The 20,500-nt window shown below is 47.4% G+C and overlaps 1 protein-coding gene across 1 annotated transcript in view; it reads right to left on the bottom strand.

Moving 5' to 3' along the window:
• The window catches only part of MYO1E (myosin IE), a 183,842-nt gene extending 168,022 nt beyond the window's left edge, over positions 1 to 15,820 (bottom strand). Inside the window, exon 1 of the mRNA XM_080934887.1 lies at positions 15,517 to 15,820. Within this exon, the coding sequence (XP_080791013.1) occupies positions 15,517 to 15,519 (3 nt within the window). The 5' untranslated portion in view covers positions 15,520 to 15,820. The remainder of the gene's footprint in view (positions 1 to 15,516) is intronic.
• Positions 15,821 to 20,500: the final 4,680 nt, after the last annotated feature.

The following is a 20,500-nucleotide window of genomic DNA, read 5'->3' as shown; positions in this document are numbered from 1 at the left end:
TGAGCACAGGCTGGTCTGCAGGGATGAGGGATGAGGGTCAGAGTGAGCACAGGCTGGTCTGCAGGGATGAGGGATGAGGGTAAGAGTGAGCACAGGCTGGCCTGCAGGGATGAGGGATGAGGGTAAGAGTGAGCACAGGCTGGCCTGCAGGGATGAGGGATGAGGGTCAGAGTGAGCACAGGCTGGCCTGCAGGGATGAGGGTCAGAGTGAGCACAGGCTGGTCTGCAGGGATGAGGGATGAGGGTCAGAGTGAGCACAGGCTGGCCTGCAGGGATGAGGGATGAGGGTCAGAGTGAGCACAGGCTGGCCTGCAGGGATGAGGGTCAGAGTGAGCACAGGCTGGTCTGCAGGGATGAGGGATGAGGGTCAGAGTGAGCACAGGCTGGCCTGCAGGGATGAGGGATGAGGGTCAGAGTGAGCACAGGCTGGCCTGCAGAAATGAGGGATGAGGATCAGAGTGAGCACAGGCTGGCCTGCAGGGATGAGGGATGAGGGTCAGAGTGAGCACAGGCTGGCCTGCAGAAATGAGGGATGAGGGTCAGAGTGAGCACAGGCTGGCCTGCAGGGATGAGGGATGAGGGTCTGAGTGAGCACAGGCTGGCCTGCAGGGATGAGGGATGAGGGTCAGAGTGAGCACAGGCTGGCCTGCAGGGATGAGGGATGAGGGTCTGAGTGAGCACAGGCTGGCCTGCAGGGATGAGGGATGAGGGTCAGAGTGAGCACAGGCTGGCCTGCAGGGATGAGGGATGAGGGTCAGAGTGAGCACAGGCTGGCCTGCAGGGATGAGTACAAAGTACCATAACAGAATTTTGTTTCCCTTTCTCTCAGCAAAGGGCAGCACCACCCTGGGGTGACAAGACAGAACTAGTAGTATGGCCTCAGGTGAGGCTTATGGAAGGATTAGAAGAGAAGAGGCAAGACTTAGACGCAGAAACCTTTTTGAACCTCCTAGCTTCCTTGAGCAGCCGCATTCGCTAATATCCGGTTCTATTAAAAGCAGACTGAAGAGGAAACCCAAGTGTGGTTTTATACGAGGGGGGCTATTTTTAATCTTTGAAAACATTTCCAGTTTACAATCACTTGTCTGACGGCCGTCAATCACTCACTCCGTGAGGGTGCAGTTAATGGAAGCGAGTCGAATTGGACGGGCTAAGGGTCTTCTGCACTTCAGGGGGAACAGTATGGCACAGTTCAGCTAAGTCGCCCCATTCTGCCAAGGCCAAAGCCTGTTCTGAGTGATGAAAAAAAAACAAAACCACCAAAACCCCCAAAACAAGCCAAATGCGGCCGTACGCATGACAGTGTCCTCTTTGGGAGCTTACTGCTTAAGGAGAACAGTATTTAATGATCTAATGTCATTGGAAACCCTCCCACTGCCCTTGCCTGCCTCCACCCCTGTCCATTCCTGGTCTACAAACCTTTCAGAATTTCTCACTACGAACTGTGTGATGGAGGCTGGGCATCTTTCCAGCTTCCACAGGGGCTCGGACCACTCCCCAGTTGACTTCTAGCACACTGGGGACTGTTTCTCTTACTCTTCTTGAGCGTGGAAAACATAGACCATAAAGAGCCCCAAAGATGCAAATTTGCCCATTTTGATACTTGATGGATTTGGCCCATCTTTGATTATCTAAAGATTTTAAGTATCTAAGTCACCCTCCAAATCCACACGGAGTAAACCGCTACAGTGTTTAGCTACTTACACAAAAGCCCCAGGCCAGCCCCTCAGTGCCTTTGTCTATCTGTTAGGGCCACAAACTTTTGGTCTTTTCTTTTTTGTTTGCTTGGTTTGTTTGTCTGGTGGGTTGGTTTTTCTTTGGTTTCTGGGCCTTTTAAAATAGGGTCTCTGTAGTTCTGGCTCTCCTGGGACTCACTGTAAACTAGGTTTGGCTTCGAATTCAGAGATCTGCCTCCGGAGTACTGAAAATAAAAGCATACACCACAACACAAAATCCTTGAGTTTTGTTTTTTCTTTAGTGTGTTTGGGGGGGGGGTCAACAAAAGCTAGGGACTTGTATATGCCAGACAACTGCCCTACTCAATGGCACTCCCAGCCCTTGTGTGCAGTATATGGAGATGTGTCTGCAGGTGTAGAGGTATTTGTGCCCATGTGGAGGTCAGATGCCTGATGTCTTCCTCCTCCCTTACTTTTTTGAGACAAGATTTCTCATCAAACCTGAAGCTCACTGTTTTGTCTGAGCTGGCTGGTCAGTGACCTGCTTGTCTCTGTCTGTCTCTGTCCTTCAGCACTGTGGTATCAGGCACATGGTCATGCCCGGCTTTTATGGGTGATCCTGGGAATTTGAACTCAAAAACAATGGCTTCAGATTGTTTTTATTTTGCTTTTGCTCTTGTTTAGTTTTGTCTTGTTTATAAACAAGTTCTCACCGTTGGCCTTTAGTCTAGGCTCTACACCACAGTTACCTGGCATCAACCAAGTATGCCTGACTCACTGAAAGGGGTTGCCTGCCCCCTCCTCACTCTCTTGCTCCTGCTCCTTACCCTCCTCTCCCTATTCCCTTCCCCTATCTCTCCCCATGCTCAAGGCAAACCTCTACTCCTCCCTATTTCACCTCTCTCTCTCCCAGCACCTCCAGAACCTCCATGAAACATACCCTTCTTCCTATATATAAAACACAACACTCGCTGTATTATATTAGCTCAGACAACTGCTGCATTCCCACCAAAGTGAAAGGATCGAAAGGTCGGGCCCTTCCTTCCACAGGTTCACTCCTCCCGTTCCTCAGCTAAGGAACCTGGTGGCGCTTTCCTGCTGTGGCTCTTGAGAGCACTTGGCTGTGTTGACAGTTCCACACTCCTTCTGTCTTTGTCTTTCAAGATAAAGATGTAGGGTGTGGTTTAAAAGAATGTCTCTACTTCCACACAGCACAGGGAGATGCAGGCATTTCCTCCATTAAGTTTCTTGTTTTAATTTGGGTTGTGTGTGCACACATGCACGTGTGTGTGTGTGTGTGTGTGTGTGTGTGTGTGTGTGTGTGTGTGTGTGTGGTGTTCACCATGGCTTTTGAGACAAGGTCTCTCTACGTTTGAAGCTCATCATATGTGACATTTTTGGCCAGCAAGCCCCAGGGTTCCACCTCTCTCTGCCTCCTATCTGTGGGATTTCTAAAGCCACCAGACATGGCTTCTCCTCAACCCTTTGAATTCTGGAAAAAGAACTCAGGTCCTCATGGTTTTAAGGCGAGCAGTATACTGAGCTCATTTTCTAGCCTTCCCATTACATCTTATTTATTTTTACTTATGTGCAATGGTGCTTTGTCTCAGTGAATGTCTATCTGAGGGTGTCGGACCCCTGGAACTGGAGTTACGGGCAGCTGTGAGTTGACATGTGGTTGCCGGGAACTGAACTAGGGTCCTCTGAACTGGTGAGCCATCTCTCCAGCCCCTTCCCATTCAGTTGTAAAGTAGGGTCATATACTAGCATAGCATGTCACAAAATGTCACACAGGTGCAGAGCCACCATCATGGGTCCCACTACTCATTCCACCATGCCCCTGTGGTAGCCAGGGCCACCTCTGCCAGCTGACCCTTAAAACCCACTGCAGCTGGACACTGATGATTATCTTTACAGCCCCAGCTGAGGAAGACAGTGCCTCATTGTCTCAGAAGAACAGACAATGCTTGATCCTTTGCTCAGCGTGAGAAGTGCTACCCAGGGCTGGGCAGGGGAGGATAAAGGTGCAGAGGTGGGAGGAGGACTCTCCTCTAGCAATGGCCTTTGTTTTGCTTTCACTCTGAGCAGGTGCACAAATTCCCAGGCTTCCCAGTCCCCTCCTTTACCCTCGGAGGATGGGTGTACTGGTAGTAGGTTTTTGGCTTTTGTTTGTTTTTTGTTTTTTTTTTTTTTTTTTTTTTTTTTTTTTACTTTGTCAGCTTGACCCAAGCCAGGGTCATTTGGGAAGGAGGAAATGCCCCCATTAGATCTGTCTGTGGGCAGGACTGTGGAGAATTTTCTTGATAAACAATTAATGTGGGGGACTCAGACCACAATGGCGATGCCACCCCAGGCAGGTGGTCCTAAGCTGTATAAGAAAGCAGGCTGAGCAAGCCAGGGGGAGCAAGATAATAACCAGTGTTCCTCCATGGCCTCTGCTTCCGTTGCTGGCTTGAGTTTCCTCGGGACTCACCTCCGTGAAGACTGTGAGCTAGCCATCAGATAAACCATTTCCCAAGTTTCTCTCAGTCAGGGCTCTGTTAGAGAACTAGAAAGTAGCCTAAGACAATGGGCAAGAGGCTTTGTATGGGGCAGGAAGGGGCCTCCCTGGGAGGGTGTGGCAGTGGGGATGGGAGAGAGAACGGACTGGAAGGAAGAGGCTAGCCCAGCCTATCCATACCCCAAACCCAAAAATACAGAAACCAGACAGAGTCCAGGAACTAGAGGCTACCCCTCCCCTTCTTAGGTGTCTTCAATTAGAAAACATTAATTTTATGTTTCCATGAATCCTCCACCAGGGTAATAACAGGACTTCTAATATTAAAGTCTAAACTTTACGCCCCTGACTTGCATTTGATGCATTTCTATTAGTGATCACAGGAGAATATTAAATCTGAATGTGGGATGAAGGCTGCGACTCTCAACGTTTCAAGTTATGGAGGAAATGGAACCTACTGAGCCCATTCACTTATGTTTCTGCAGATCTTAGAGAGAGCCCTCTTCCTCCTCCTGCTCCCTTTTCCATTCTTACTTTTGCATGGTGTTCCTCCTCCTGCTCCCCTTTCCATTCTTACTTTTGCATGGTGTTCCTCCTCCTGCTCCCTTTTCCATTCTTACTTTTGCATGGTGTTCCTCCTCCTGCTCCCCTTTCCATTCTTACTTTTGCATGGTGTTCCTCCTCCTGCTCCCTTTTCCATTCTTACTTTTGCATGTTGTTCCTCCTCCTGCTCCCCTTTCCATTCTTACTTTTGCATGGTGGTACACCTTTAATCCCAGCACTCAGGAGGCAAAGGCAGGTGACCTCTGAGCTCAGGGCCAGCCTGGTGTATACAACTTCTTCCAGGACAGCCAAGGCTACCCAGAGAAACTCTGTCTTGAAATGGTTACTTTTATTTATTGTGTGTGGTGTGTGAGTGGGTGCTTGTCACACATGCCACAGTTGGTGTGTGGAGGTCAGAGGACACTTAGCAACAGCTGGTTATCTCTCTGTACATGTAGAGCCACAGATCAAATTCGAGCAGTCAGGCTTGGTGACAAGTGCTTTAACTCCCTAAGGCTTAAAAGTAGCTCCTGAGTAGAGCTATCACGATAGTAAATGTCCAGGTATTATTGCCAGATCCTCCCCCTGCCCTCATGAATGACGCTGGGTTACACATTGGAAAGTCCACTTAGTGACCAGAGACATCTCCGAAATTCTATAGAACAAGGGCTCTCCTGTTACAAGGTAAAGGGAAGTGACCAGCTTTGGTTGTCTGCGACACACCCCTTCTTCCCACCCAAGGAGTGCCAAGTGCCAACTCTTGCTTTGTTTAAAACCCAACAGAATAAGGATTTGTGGATGAAATCCTAGGACAGCATTTGGTCTCAAATAAGCCAGAGAAAGATGGATCTGGAGTTACCCTGAGCTAGTGTCTCCCTTGATGGTGTAGTTCTAAATAAAAGAATCGGGTAGACTGAGGCATATGCCCACAATACTCTGGCACTGGGGGATAGAGGCATGAATTGCCTGTTTGACTACAAAGGTAGACACTCTCTCAAAAAACATGTAAAAGAGATAAAAGAGAAAAAGAGGAGAGAGAGAGGAAGAAAGGGAGTCGGGGGTGGGATATGGCGAGATTTGTAGAGTAATGTTTTTTTTTAATTTTCTTTTTGAGTCCTGCAAACAGAAATAAAGGAATCCAATATACTTTGAGTGTTGCAGAGGAGCCTGCAGATGCCACGCTTTGTGGCTCACATGACGTGGAAGCGACAGGGGTTATTTTGAGAATCATCTTATAGTCCAGAGACATGCTTTTTAACCAAGGGAGAAAATGTATTTTTGTCTGCATGGGGAACACTCTTCTCCATATGCTGGCTTGATGCTGGCTAGAAAGGCAGCCTTGGGCAGCACGTGCTGTCCAAAGGGACGGTTGGCCTATCTGGCTTGGCATGACTCAGGGTGCTCTAAGTTTGGCTCAAGGTAAGTGCTGACTATTTCCACAGAATACCCTTCAGTACACAGAAAATAACTTTTCTTCTTTCTTGTTAACTATTGCTTTGGCCTTTTCTTTTCAACGAGGACAAAAAAACAATTTTGGAATGAGACCAAGAGGTCTCTAACGTTTGCCCTGTCTTAGAGCAGCAGAGGATGTGTCAGGAGAGACGCTGTATCTGTCACACACACACACACACACACACACACACACACACACACACACACAGACACACACACAAGCTTCTAGGTTTATTCCTGCCCTGATTCTGCCGAAGGGCAGATGGTGGTGGGAGGGGCCATAGCTCAGCTGAGGCCGTCCACTCTCCCATTGGTTCTGGACATAGACATGTGGCTGCTTTGGCCCGAGAGATCAACAGAAAATATGATACAAAGAAAACGTATAAAACTTTTGTGTCTTGCCACATATGCTTCTTGTTGTTTTTGATGACACTGTGCTGTGACCACTACTATGTAAACAAGCCCAGACCAGTCTGACAGCCTTACTTCGAAGGCTGAAAGTGGCCCGGCTGCCAGGCAGGTGAGTAAGACTTTTCTGGATCTCGAATTCCCAGCCAAGCCATCAGCTGACCAAAGAAATCAGAGGAGCCAGCCTAGGTAGGAACTGGCCAGTGAGCACACAAAATCTTAGAAATAATACTTAAATCTGTCTGGAACAGCTGTTCTGTCAAGAACATACACACTCTGGAGCAAGGCAAGATGACCAAGAGAACTGAGCAACATGGCGCATGTGGTCCGGGTCACTCTTCATAGCACACTCATTGTGGGCTTACTCTTGCTATCACCCTATGTCAAGTAATTAAAATAACCTGAAGGAAGTCCAAAACTCACCATTCACCTTAATATCCATCTTAGAAATAACATTTGCTTCGATTCTACAAGTGATTTTGTGTGGGTTTCACAGCTTTCCGCAACTCCTAAAATTATACAAAGAATTGTATGTATGTGTTTATATGCATTTTTCCTTAATTGGAAAAAGATGTTAAAACACACAGAATACAAAGAAATACCTATGTTCAGGCTGCTTAAAATTAATGCTATGTAATCACGTTTGCATTCTGTTGTTTAATTATAAAGCAAATAAAACATTACAGTATATGGGCCCTGTGGGTCTTCTCAGAGAGCCGCACATAGGACAGACACATAATACATATTTGGTGAGTCAGAAAAGGTGCAGGCCACACTGTGACTACCAGTTATGGCACTGGCGGCACTGCCTGAATTTTTCCCCATCTAGATGCTCCCCAACCTCCTCCCCCAACCTTCATGCTTCAGAAACTTCATTTTACACTTCCAAGGCTGCAACTCCCCAGGGAAGTCAAAACAGAAGGCACAGACCATAATAAGTATATGGGAACCTGCAGGGCCAGTGAAAGTTCCAACTGAGGGGCTCAGTTTCCCTCCCTTATCTTCCCAAACCCTATATCACCTCTGGATCTCAGCTGTCCTAATACTATGTGGAAGGCATCTCTCAGCTGAAACTTGCAGAGAAAAACCAGAAGGTCTTGCACCATCCTTTAGATAGTGGCAGGACTGGGGGCTTTTCCATCATCACCACACTTTTGGAGGTTAGAACCTAGGGATATAGGAGTTTACATGGCTGGTCCAAATGTACACCAAAACAAGCTCTCTCCTCCTGCCCCCAACTCCCTCCCCCATCTCCCCCAATCCCCCCCACCTCAGTCCTGGCATCCCAGAGCAGCCCATTATCACAGCAATTGTAGTGAGCAGCAGGTGAACTTTTTCTTGTACACACTTGGGAGGGAGGTTTTATTACAATTCTGACTTAGGTTTAGCTGTCATCGGGCTACACAGAAGTGTTTCACCAGCAAAGACCTGTCAACCAAGGTGAAGTATTTATAAAAGAAACAAAAAAATAAAATACAGAGCACGGGGGGGGGGGGGGGGAGAAATATTTGCCTCTTAGTTACAATGAGACATAAAAAAAAGAGTGTGTGTGGAAGAGATTGGAAGGAAACCCAAAGACATAAGATAATTATTGTTGTAGGACAATGGTATTATGGGTGAATTTATTTCTTAGACTCTTTTCCAGTTTAAGCAGCAGTGAATCAAAAATAACAAGCTTTCATCTTCAAACAGGCCTTCTCGAAAGAGCTCAGAAACAAAACAATCTGGGTTGTGTCTAGACCGTTGAGAAAATAAGATTTTAATCCATCCCCTTCTTAGACGGAGATCAGAAAATTCGGAGGCTGCCACTAGCTCGGCCAAAACCTAGCTATGAGCCTTCAGAAGTCATTAAACTGGAGGACCTCCTCCCCTCCCTCAACCCTGCTCCTTGCTCTTTGAAAATGGGTTCTGGGTAACTCTAGATTGGCCTCAGACGCGCCTTGGACTGGAGATGCTCCTTCGAAGCTTACCTCCACCTCCACCCATCACCTGAGTTATGGGATTTGGGATGAGCACTATCACCTGGGTTCATGCGGTGCTGGGGGTCAAACGCAGGGCTCTGTGCATGCCAGCCAGGCAAGCATCCTGTTGACTGAGCTGCATCCTCAGCCCCACACTACTCTCTACGAAGGTTTGGGGTCCTTTGTTCTTTTCTACGTGTGTGTGTGTGTGTGTGTGTGTGTGTGTGTGTGTAATACATGCACGTGTAACATGTGGGCACATGTAGAGGCTAGAAATGGACGTAGGAATAATATCTTCCTTAGTCACTGTTCTCTCTTAGTTTTTGAGACACTTAACTTGGAAGCTTCATGTTTCAGCCTCCAGTGGCTTCATTAACCAGCCACTGAGCCCCTAGGACCTGTCCCCATCCCAGTGCCGCCATACCCGGCTTTTAGTTGGGTGCTGGGGATCTGAACTCAGGTCTTGATATCCGCATAACAAGCTCCACATCCTCTGAGTCTTCTCCCAGACCCCCCCACAAAAGTTCAAGGTAAAAATCTTACACTTTCTTCGGGTGTTTTAGAAGGTACCCTACAATGCAATGTATAATTGTGAAGTACTATAAGTAAATGTGTAGTACACATCAGAATGGATTACCTTCAGAGCACCCACCCGTCTCCTTGACTACCACGCTTGCTCTGCACCTACAGTAGGGCAGATGCTCTGTTCTCAGGCAGAATAGACGGTGAAGAGGAACAGAGTCGTGGTAGTCGCATGGCTATGAGTACTGTAAGCCAGAAAGGACATCTTTATTAAAAGTAGATCTTCTTCTGCAGCTCAGGACAACTACTCAAAAGTACTCTATGGTAAGAACACTGGCCGCCAAACCTGATAGCCTAAGACTGATTTCCAGGACCCACACAGGTAGAAGTGATTTCTGCAAGTTGCCTTTCAACCTTGACAGACACATGGGCACACACGAAAAAAAATAACTGTAAGGGGGGATTAAAAAGCAAAACCAAAAAGGCCTTAAATGATGACAATATTTGTTCGTGAGGCAAGAACTCAGGTAAAAACCAAGCCCATGTCATATACAGTGAAATGTCCCTGGCTTGTCATAGTCTATGCCATCATTTTAGGAAAGGATCGTGAATTTGGCTTGTCTTGATTTAACTGTCAATAAAGTATGTAAAAAATAAAATCTAATAGGATGACCAAAAAGCTGTGCCAAAATAAACTCTGAACTACAAAATTCAGAACATGATTTGCTCGCTATTATTATAGACTGAGCTTGCAGGGCTGAGATGTTTATTTTTAATACCGTTGGCATTTAACCTTTAACCTCTTGTTTTCTCTGTAAACGTCAAGTCCAAGCAAAGTAGGAAATAAAAATATTAGGGTCTGGGGACGTTGGTCAGTGCCACAGCCCTTGTCCTGCCTACCAAAGCCTGGCAGAGTCTTAGCACATCAATTGACAATAAAGTAAGGGGCTGGAGATGGCTCAGAGGTTAAGAGCATTGATTGACTGCTGTTCTAGAGGTCCTGAGTTCAATTCCCAGCAACCACATGGTGGCTCACAACCATCTGTAATGCCCGCTTCAGGTGTTCAGGAATGCATGCAGGCACAACATCGTATACATAATAAATAAATCTTTGAAAAGAAAAGAAGCCAGGTCGTGTGACACACACACTCTAATCATAGCACTTGGGAGACAGAGGCAGTGGATGTTTGAGTTTGAGGCCAGCCTGGTCTACAGAGTGAGTTCCAGGACAGCCAGGGCTACACAGAGAAACCTTGTCTCAAAAAAAAAAAAAAAAAAAAAAAAAAAAAAAAAAAAAAAACCCAACCCCCAAAACAAAACAATACTACTGAGAAAAATGGAATTATATAATTAATGGTAAAAAAATACAAGTTGCTGTTATCTTTGATACATAGATATAGATATACGTGCAAATAATGGGGCTGGAAAGACGGCTCAGCAGTTGGAACGTTCACTGGTTGTTCTTGCGGAGGACCCAGGGTTGATGCTCAGCATCCACACAAGTATGGACCACAGACATCTGTAACTCTAGCTCTGAGGAATTTAATGTAGATGCCCTCTGTTTGCCTCCTCAGGCCCAGGCATGTACATGGTCATGTATATGGCACACGGACATACGTGCACACACAGTACCTTTATGATATAGATAGATACGTATTTGGGTAATTTGATATGTGTGTGTATGTGATTAAAATTTTTATATCACTTTTAACATACAGTTTATATAAGTATAAACATAAACCTTAAGTTTAAATCTGGGAAAGCATGACTACATGTACCTACATATCCCACTGTGAGGATCAGAGTATCTTATGGTTGTATAAAGGTTTCCAAGTATCTCTGCATATTATAGCCAGATGTGGCCCATGTCTGTTATACCAGCATTTGGGAGGCTGAGGCAGGAGGACTGTAAGTTGGAGGCCAGCCTGGCAGGCTGTCTTAAGATTGCGTTTAAGCCTGGGTGTGCTGGACTCGGAACCGCGATGACGGTGAAAGCTCTCACGTGCTCTTCCCAACAGTGGGACCCCAGTCCTCTCACCAGAGGATGAGAAGCACTCTTCCATGTCGTCTAACGTGACCTCACGGCGCACCAGAAGCAGAGAGTCAAATGTGTGGCCACCAAAGCGCTCACAGGTGCTTGCTCTCCAGCCTTAACTAAAGATGGCTCCTGCGCTAGCCCTCGACTTCCGGCACTGCAGAAGGGTTGTCATGCAGCACGGGGAGCTGGAGCACTTCACCGAAACAGAGGTGAGGGGTAACAAGGGAACCTGGAGGCACCGCCCAGCCACTCACGCAGGTTCCAACAGCGCCAATTAGCAGCTGTACAGAAGCCTTCCCCAATTTCCCTGCATTGCCAAATTCCTCGGGCACAAAATACCCGGCAACCGCCTTCCCTAGCGAGGCCCAAGGACAAGGCGTGGATACAGCAAAGAACACGGACATCATTACTGGGTACGCAGTTGCTGTTTCGACCCTGTGGCTAGCAAGTGGAGGGAGGAAGCTTTGTGGTTCACAGACACACACTGAGCTCGTAGTGGCTCTGAGCAGATGAACCACAGTGGGCATACTTGGCTGTCAGTGACATCAGGCTCCAGACTGCAAGCGTGTCTACAAGATAACCTGGTAATACGGTCAGGGTAATAACTGTGGCCATTCCTCTTTGGATGAGGCGTGTATTTCTTGTTTCCTCTCAAGAGGCCAGATTGTGTCTGGGCCTCTATAGTCCAGTGGAGAAGGTCCTCAGCAGAGATGGGGGTGGGGCGGTTTTTACCTTCCCTTGTCTCCTCTCTGTCCATTGGTGCCGGACCAGCTCTCTTCCAAGTGAGGAAGCCCTGGGCTGGCTCACCACACACACCCCAAGGTAGTCACGTCCTGAACCAGCTTTTCCTTAACCTTCCCTCAGGCATCAAGCTTGCCGCTCCTCTCTAGCTTAATTGAATTGTGTTGTTTTGACCAGGGGGCTTCTAGAATCTGATAATCAATAAATGAACCAGATTGACTTTCAAGAGAACATTCCAAACGCATTCCACACTTACTAAACACATACCAGTCTCCACCAGAAGGTACCTATCTTCCCCTTGATCAACTGTCTACTGGATCCCTAAGCTATGAACCGGTTCTGTAACCAGATATGCTGCATGCCTTTGATCCCAGAACTTTGGAGGCAGAGGCAGGTAAATCTTTGGGTTCAAGGCCAGACTTATCTACAAAGTGGGTTCCAGGACAGCCAATGCTACAAAGAGAAACACTGTCTTGAATGAATGAATTAGTGCTGTGTTTGTAGGTACTATACCAGCTAGCAACTCAGGAATAATACACAGTAAAGAAAAAGGAATATAGCATAGATACTTTGAAAGGCAATGACCAAGTCAGATTTACTCAATCATTTTTGCATACTTTGCTCACAGACACCCTATCAATCACACTCTCTGGGGCCTAGACAGAAGGCAGTTCACATATTTGGGTTTTAATTCATCATACAGCAAACAGACCATGGCCACCAACTATCTCGTGGTGGACTACAAAGCCAGAGCCTATGAAGGAAGCCTTAGCCGACAGCATTTCTTCCTTTGTAATGATGTGCAGAGATTCCCCCCACACACACACACACAATTCTTCAAGTCTCCTACTGAAGAAGGTAATAACTATGACCTGGTAATAGAGTGTGTCCCGGTTTTCCCAGTTAAACTAGCATCCCATAGTTAATGAACGTGAGGGAGAAGTGTGTTCACAAACGTGAAGTGACAATTTTCACGAGTCACAACTGAGTAAATCTTTGCGGTAGATGGAGAGTGTAACAATATGCTCCTAGACCTTACTGAAAAGTGCCCTCCCCCAGCCCCACAATTAGTTACTTTTCCTATTGTAGCAAACATTCCTGACAAAGGAACTTGTTGAAGGCTTGTCTGCGCAGATCGATTAAGGTGGGAGAGGCGTGGCGGCAGCTGTCACTGACCCGTTGTACCAACAACCGGGAAGCAGGGAGAGTCAACTGCAGGAGCTCAGCTCACATTTTCCTTTTTATCCAACTCCCAGCCCCTGGAACGGTGCCACCACATAAAGAATGGGTCCTGTAGCCTCTACTCACCTAAGCTAGAAACTCTCAGATATGCCCAAAGGTTTCGTTCTGTGACAAGTCTAAATTCCAACATCCTGTCAATCAAGAACAGAGAGTTCACAGTGCAGGTGTTCTTCCTCAGGTCTGGCCTAGGGCCCGAGCTCTGTGCTAATTCTTGGCCACACCCACTGAGGGTAATGGCCCATCCCTTCCTGTCCTTAAACAGCTGAGGGATTCAACTGGGCAGGCCCAGACAGATGCATAACACGGAAGTTCCATTCAGCCCAAGAGACTTCTTACAGAAACATTGAGCATTCTCACAGGGCTATCTGAGATGTGGGTACCTGTTCTAAGACGACTTCACTCAAACTTCCAAGTCACGGCCAAAACAATTTTCCTTTAATTTTGTCCAAATGACTCTAAATACCAGAGTTCTTACTGTCCACGGCACATCAATTTCAGGACAGCCAGCTGTTTCAACTTTTCCGGGCAGTAAAGTGTGGCCCGGGCAACCATATCTGATACACAGATAGCCTCCTAGTGGCCCACAACGTGCCCATCTGTGCTGTTGGCAGGGAACCCAGGAGAAGGCGACTACACCCTGTCTACTCTGATAAATCAACCCAAAGGAACTCTAAGACACACCTCCTCCACATCTGAGGAACCAACTAAGCTACCCCAACTACGAGGAGCCAAATTGAGCGTGTTTTCCCACGTCTCTGGAAAAGACACCACAGACTAATTTTGGTTCTACACAGACAAAAATTAAAAAGTGAGTTTACAAAGGATTTTTCCTCAAGGTATCATTTAAGCAGTTAAATACAGTAAAATTCTTTAAGTCCTTGACACATTGATTTTTTTTTTTTTTTTTTTTTTTTTTTTTTTTTTTTTTTTTTTTTTTTTTAGAAATACTGAACCATGGAAAGTAATTACCGCAATTCTTAGGCACCAGGACTATCACACTGTTCAAGTTCAAGCGGTCAGAGGCCGGAGAAACTCCACCCAACCACAGTTCAGGGCATGCTATGAGAGTGGACCAATGAAACCTCCTTGAAACTGGCGGAGGAAGCTTATTTATAAATGAAGTATTCTCTCTCAGGGGCAAAGGTGAGATAATTTTGAACTATGTGAAAAGTAAAAAGCTTGGGGCCAGGATGCCTTTTAAAGGTTTCGTTTGTTTTTAAATCATTCTTTTGAATAAACAGCGCGAGGGCAAGGGCTGTTTGTGCGCTGAATGGGAGTTCTACTCAGCGCCGCGATGCTTGGCGCTGGGGATCTGGGATACAGATTTCTCAAGCCTGCGCTATGCTAGGCATCTTTTTTAGTAAGCTTCCCCCTCACCGCCAGTAAACAACGAGAAAGCCAGGAGGACAAGTTCTTTCATCAAGAAGCAAGTGTGGAAACTTTGGAACCTTCTAGAACTTTTAAAAAGTTTTTTTTTTAAGATTTTAAGTTTTTTAAAGTTTTTTTTTTTCTTTTGGTCCGGGTGGACTGGCAATCTCTCCAAAATTCAACTTCTGTTTTTGTCCTCCGGTAGGAAAGCCACACCATGGCAAAGCCCAGGGTAGGTGGCTAAGGTTATTGGGACTGAGAGGAGGGTGGCTGGCCTGGGGACTCCTCTGGGTAGTGGCAAAAGTCTCAAAAGAGTTAGAGGCAGTCCATGCCACACGCTCCCCCAAGTGCCAAGCGGGAAAGAACAAAACCGGGAACGTTCTCGAAGAGCAGTGGCGTGTAGACCAGGGTGGCGGTCCTCTCGAGCTGGGGACCGGGTGGGGCCCTCCGCAGGAGGTGTTTACCCCACACTGGGACCCTGGCTCCCGGCCAGCGTGGCTGCCGCTGCGCGCTGTCGTCACAGGGTCCCCGCAGCCCCGGCCACCGCCAGGTGCTCCGCGGTACCTGGCGCCCCAGCCCGCCTTTGTGCAGCGCTCGGCCCAGCGCAGCGGGGCTGCCCGGGTCCTCCCCGGCGCCCGGAGGACAGCTACGGGATCAGCTTGCCAGGGAGCTCACTCCGGTGCCTGCCAGGGGAGAGGGACACAGGCGTGCCCCTCACCTTCTCTGCGGGAGAATAGAGTCTCCGGTCCCACGGCAGTGCCGGTGAAAACAGGCGTGCTCACTCTCTAGTTTCAGACAGCTGGCAGCCACAACAACACTGCCACCAAAACTTTCCCGGCGCAGAAAGTCACTTCAGAGAGTTTTGCTCGCCCCCCTCGGTCCCTCTTCCCAGCTAAGACCCGGTTTACAGCAAACAGCAGGAAATCAGCTCTCCAGAAGTGCATACTCCGGCGTCCACCTTCTCCACCCCCTCTGGCCTGGGCAGCTTGCCCAAGGTAGGTGCCCGCTCCGGGGCTTCCTGCCCCATCCCAGGGTCAGGCGTCCTGGGACGCGGCGCAGCCAACTCACCATGGTGACTCCCGCCGCAGTCGCGCCTCCGCCGGGTTCGGCTGCCTAGGCGCCGGGGCTGGAACGCGGTCTCCTGGGTGAACTTCAAAAGTTGGTTCTCTTCACCAAAAAAAACAATCTCCCGACACCCAAGCACTCACGGGAGCCAATGGAAATCCAGAGGGTACTCCATCCAGGCGGGATTCCAGACGCTAGGTGAAGGCGAAACTTAGCAGAGCTGGTGCACACTCGGACCTGGCGATCCCCAACTGTCTAGAGATGCACCCTGATGCGCTCCGCGGGATTGCCTGTCCAGCTGCCTTGCCTGGACCCTTTCTCCTAACACTTAATCCCAACTCTTCTCTGGCTCAGGCTGGGCTCGGGCCGGGCAATCTGTCCATAAATGGAGAATTCAGCACAGGCCCGACCAATCAGAATTTGTTTTCGCAGCGTCACTCCTCGGAGAAGCCGAGGTAGCCAACAAGCGTGGAACTACAAGAGTTTCCAAAGGCCGCTGGATCCTGTAGTCCAGAGGCCTCGCTACCCTGCAGAGCACGCTGCTGTCCCCGCCGTCCCCAGGGATCCACCCCCAAGCTGAGGGGATGAAAACACTTGGGGAGAGTAGGAAACCACTGTCTCTTCTCTTTAAGGAGAAACTTAGCATCGATTTAGCTCCCACGCACAAGTCGTATGATTTTCCTAGATTCTTTTTTTTAAAGAAGTATTTTATCTGCATAAAAGATCACAAAAATCGCAGCCCAAAGGAATTCTTTTCTTTTTCTTTCGTTTTTTTCTTTTCTTCTTTTTTCTTTCTTTTTCTTTTCTTTTCTTTCTTTCTTTTTTTTTTTTTTTTTTTTTTTTTTTTTTTTTTTTTTTTTTTGGATTGTGAGGAAAGTCCTCTACCGGTTCTTTATACCTGAATTAATTTCATTTCTTTGGGAAACAAGGACAGAGACAGGAGGGAGAGAGGGAGAGAGAAGGAGCAGGAGGAGGAGGAGGAGGAGAGGGGGGGGGAGAGAGAGAGAGAGGGAGAGGGAAAGGGAGGAGAGAGAGAGAGAGAGAGAGAGAGAGAGAGAGAGAGAGAGAGAGAGAGAGAGAGAGAGAGAGAGAGAGAGATCGAGATCGCTTGGTACTCTAGGTGTCCGGTTTCAGGAAACCAGGTATCCTAGGGGAGGAGAATGCAGATTCCTAAACAGGATTAGGGAGTCTGACTCCTTGTGACAGGAAAGCTGAGGGAGGAAACTCACAGAGCCACCACCGGGGCTGTGCTCCCAGTGTCTGAGGAAGAAGAGTTCAGGAAGAAAAGTTCCAGAGCACAGACAATCGTGAGATTCGGTGGGCCCCCTTCACGAGGCTAGTTTGTTTTAATGTGGCGCATACCTACAGAAGACTATGCCAAACCAGGAAAAAGAGCGGATGCGGAGACACCTGCAGCAGAGAAGGACCCAGGAAAACTAGTTATGTGAAGAGGTCAAGGTCAAAGTTCACCTCGCACAATCCCAAGTGTTTCCATGGTGGGTAGGGAGCGCTGCAGAGAGAAAGTGTGGATCTTGGCCATGTGGGGGGTGTGGAGTGTGGAGTGACAGCTGACAGAACAAAGGGGCTTTGTCATGGGGGTGTCCAAGGATAAACCCCAGGTACTGATGTTGTTAGTAAAACTGACTATACCTCAAACCGTTGAATTGTACGTTTTAAAGTAAGAATCTTATGGTATGTGAATTACATCAATTCTTTAAAAAGGGGGGAGGGTGGATACATACATGCCTCTGAACATGTCTGCAGTTCAGAGGACAACTTGTTCCAGCTGGTTCTCTCTCCACCATGTTAGTCCCAGGGGTTGAACTCAGGTGGTTAGGTTTGGCAGCTAGTGCCTTTATCCATGGAGCCATCTCGCACCAGTTAGAAAGGAAGTCATGTTTGAATTTTTTTGTAATCATTTCCCCTGTTTGGGCAAATACTTAGGGTTTTACTGCTGTGAACACACACCATGACCAAATCAAGTCTTATAAGGACAACATTTAACTGGGGCTGGCTCATAGGTTCAGAGGTCTAGTCCAGTATCATCAAGGCGGGAACATGGCAGCATCCAGGCAGGCATGGTGCAGGAGGAGCTGAGAGTTCTACATCTTCATCTAAAGGCTGTCAGAAGAACACTGACTTCCAGGCAGCTAGAGTGAGGGTTTTAAGCCCATGCCCACAGTGACACGCTCACTCCAACAAGGCCACACCTCCTAACACTGCCACTCCCTGAGCCTAGTTTACACAAACTATCACAGGCAACAAAGGACTAAATTCCTTCCACCAGAGATAGGCCAGACACAAGAGGCACCACACACCTAGCTGGCTTTATGGTCTGGCATAAAAACAACAAGCAACAGCTGAGGGTAGCTCACCTGGAGCTGGAGAGCCTACCTACTCTGCCAGTGTGAGAACCTGAGTTAGATCCCTAAAACCAATGTGAAAAAAAGGTGTCATGGAAGGCTGGGGAGGCAGAGACAGGCAGAAGAGCTGAGGGTTCACTGGCTAGGCGGCCTGGCCTACTCCATGATTTCCAGGTCAATAGGAAATCCTAATCTCAAAAAGGCAGAGGCCTGAAGGGGTGGCTCAGTGGTTAGGACCACTGGTTGTTCTTTCAGAGACCTGTGATTTGATTCCCAACACTTACATGGCTCCTCACAATTCTTTGCTCGTATATAACTCCAGTCCATTTGTAATTCTGGAAGCTGAGGCAGTAGAATGGCTTCAGCCCAGGAAGTCTAGCTAGCCTGGGTAAGAGGGAGACCCGGTTAAGAAAAAAACAAACAAAATATAATGGGAAGTGAGAAAGAAAGATGGCAGCTAAGACTTTGGCACAGCAGACATGACCTCCCTGTGCCCAGATGTGGCTCTTTGTGTCACAGACACATGCCACCTTCAAAGTTGTATTTTAGAACTCAGGAACAGAGATTCCCAAAGAAGAAGTTGAGTTTACAGACAACACAAGAAACATTAGGTTTTATGTCCAAAATAATGACACATGCATAAGCCACCATCCCATCCATGGGACAGCCTCCCTGTGTCTCTCTGTTTCTTCTCTCTCTCAATAAGATCTCTCTCTCTATAAACCAGGCTAATCGTAAGCCTTCAAATTTTCCTATATTTGACACTGGGGCAGGACTTACCATTTACATGGGATATATTGAAAACTGCTTTTAAACTAATTGTCAATATTATTATTTGAGGGGTTTTGTTTGGTTTTATTTTTTGAGGCAGGGTTTCTCTGAGCAGCTCTGGCTGCCCTGGACCTTGCTTAAAGACCAGGCTAGCCTCAAACTTGTAGATCTGAATTTAAGAGAAAGAAAAGCTTAGAAGTTAGAGAATGCAGCTCGGTTGGTGGAGAGTCTGCCCATCATGCACTGAGTCCTGGGTTCGGTTCCCAGCACATCATAAACTGTGTGAAGTGGCCACATCTGTTATCCCAGCATCCAGGTTGTGGAGGGAGAAGGATCAGGAAGTTAAGGTCATCCTCAGCTACATTAGAATTTGAAGCTAGCTTGGGCTATGTGGAAAAACAAGAAAAAACAAAGGGCGCTCTATTTACACTAATGTTCTTGTCCAGCCTCAAGAGGCGCTCTTAAGTTAAGCAGTCAGAACTTGGATGAGAATGCTCCAGCCCAGCCCAGCTCCTTTTCCAGAATTTTATAGCACAATTCTTTTCTAGATTTTGAGCAATCAATCAGATAAATCGACTTATTGACATATGAAACAGACTGTGTGATCTTAATTTTTCTGACCTTTAATTCTCTCATTTGTAAAACATTCTGACATGAGTGAGAGATTAAACGCATGTGGAACCGGTCCACAGAGCCCCCTCCTCCCTACCCTTCCCCAGGCTCCAAGTCACAGATTCAGATGTGGGACTCTGGCTGAAATCAGGCAGGCCCACCCCTGAATTGCAAAGAGAGTCGTGGGCAGTGTTGCAGGAGTGTTTTCGAGATTCCTGGGAGGGCTATGGTACCCACCACCATGAAGGTTCCCCTCTGCCTCCTTCATGGTTGTCTGAGTCTTCATCTCTGAGTGTATAATCGGCCAGAACTGGTCATGTGATCTGGCCGCTAATTTCACCAAGAATCCCCTTGGGACCTAAGTGGGGAGGTACAGTGTTGTTTGGACTAGTGTGATTACAAGTTCTGACTTACCTGTGGGGACCCTGGGGTGAGAGTCTCACTGTGTGTGCCCAGGGCTGGCCTTGACTTTCTGATTTCAGACAATAGACCTGCCCCAGCCTACAAGTGAAGAAACCTACAATCTTTAGATAAATTTGTCAATTGTGCCTTTTTTACTCTTAGTTTATTTTGAATGAGAGATTATTTAGATACTCTAGATTTTTCATCAAATTGTGGGGTTTTTTTTTAGTATTTTTTTGTTGTAACTTAATAAATTTCTTTTGAAATTACATTGTGTGTGTGTGTGTGTGTGTGTGTGTGTGTGTGTGTACAGATTTCAGGAACCTGTTCTCTCCTTCCACCATGTGGTCTTAGGGATAGAATTCAGGTTGTTCAATTTGACAACAAATGCCTTTATCCATTAAAGTATCATGTCTGTCTGGCCCCAAGTTATGTTTCTTAAAAATCCTTACCTTTGGGGCTGGAGAGATGGCCCAGCAGTTAAGAATGTCTCCTAGTTTTCCAGATGACCAGAGATCATTTCCCAGCACCAGTGTCTGTCCGACAGCTGCTGCCTGTCACTCCATTTCCAGAGCATTCACTGCCCTCTTCTGGCCCCTGTGAGTACTGCACACAAATGGCAGATAACACAAACACACACTTGACAAACTCAACCCAGACATCCCAGAGCTCCCAGAGACTAAACCACCAACCAAAGAGCACACATGGAGAGACCCATGGCTCCAGCCTCATATGTGGCAGAGGATGGCATTATCAGGCATCAATGAGAGAAGAGGCCTTTGTTCCTGAGAAGGCTTGATGCCCAGTATAGGGGAATGTCAGGGCATAAAGGTAGGAGG

The sequence above is a fragment of the Micromys minutus genome (assembly GCF_963924665.1).
Source record: "Micromys minutus genome assembly, chromosome: 21".
Lineage (NCBI taxonomy): Eukaryota > Metazoa > Chordata > Mammalia > Rodentia > Muridae > Micromys > Micromys minutus.
Note: the sequence above shows the minus strand (reverse complement) of the source record. Positions and strands in the feature narration are given on the sequence as shown.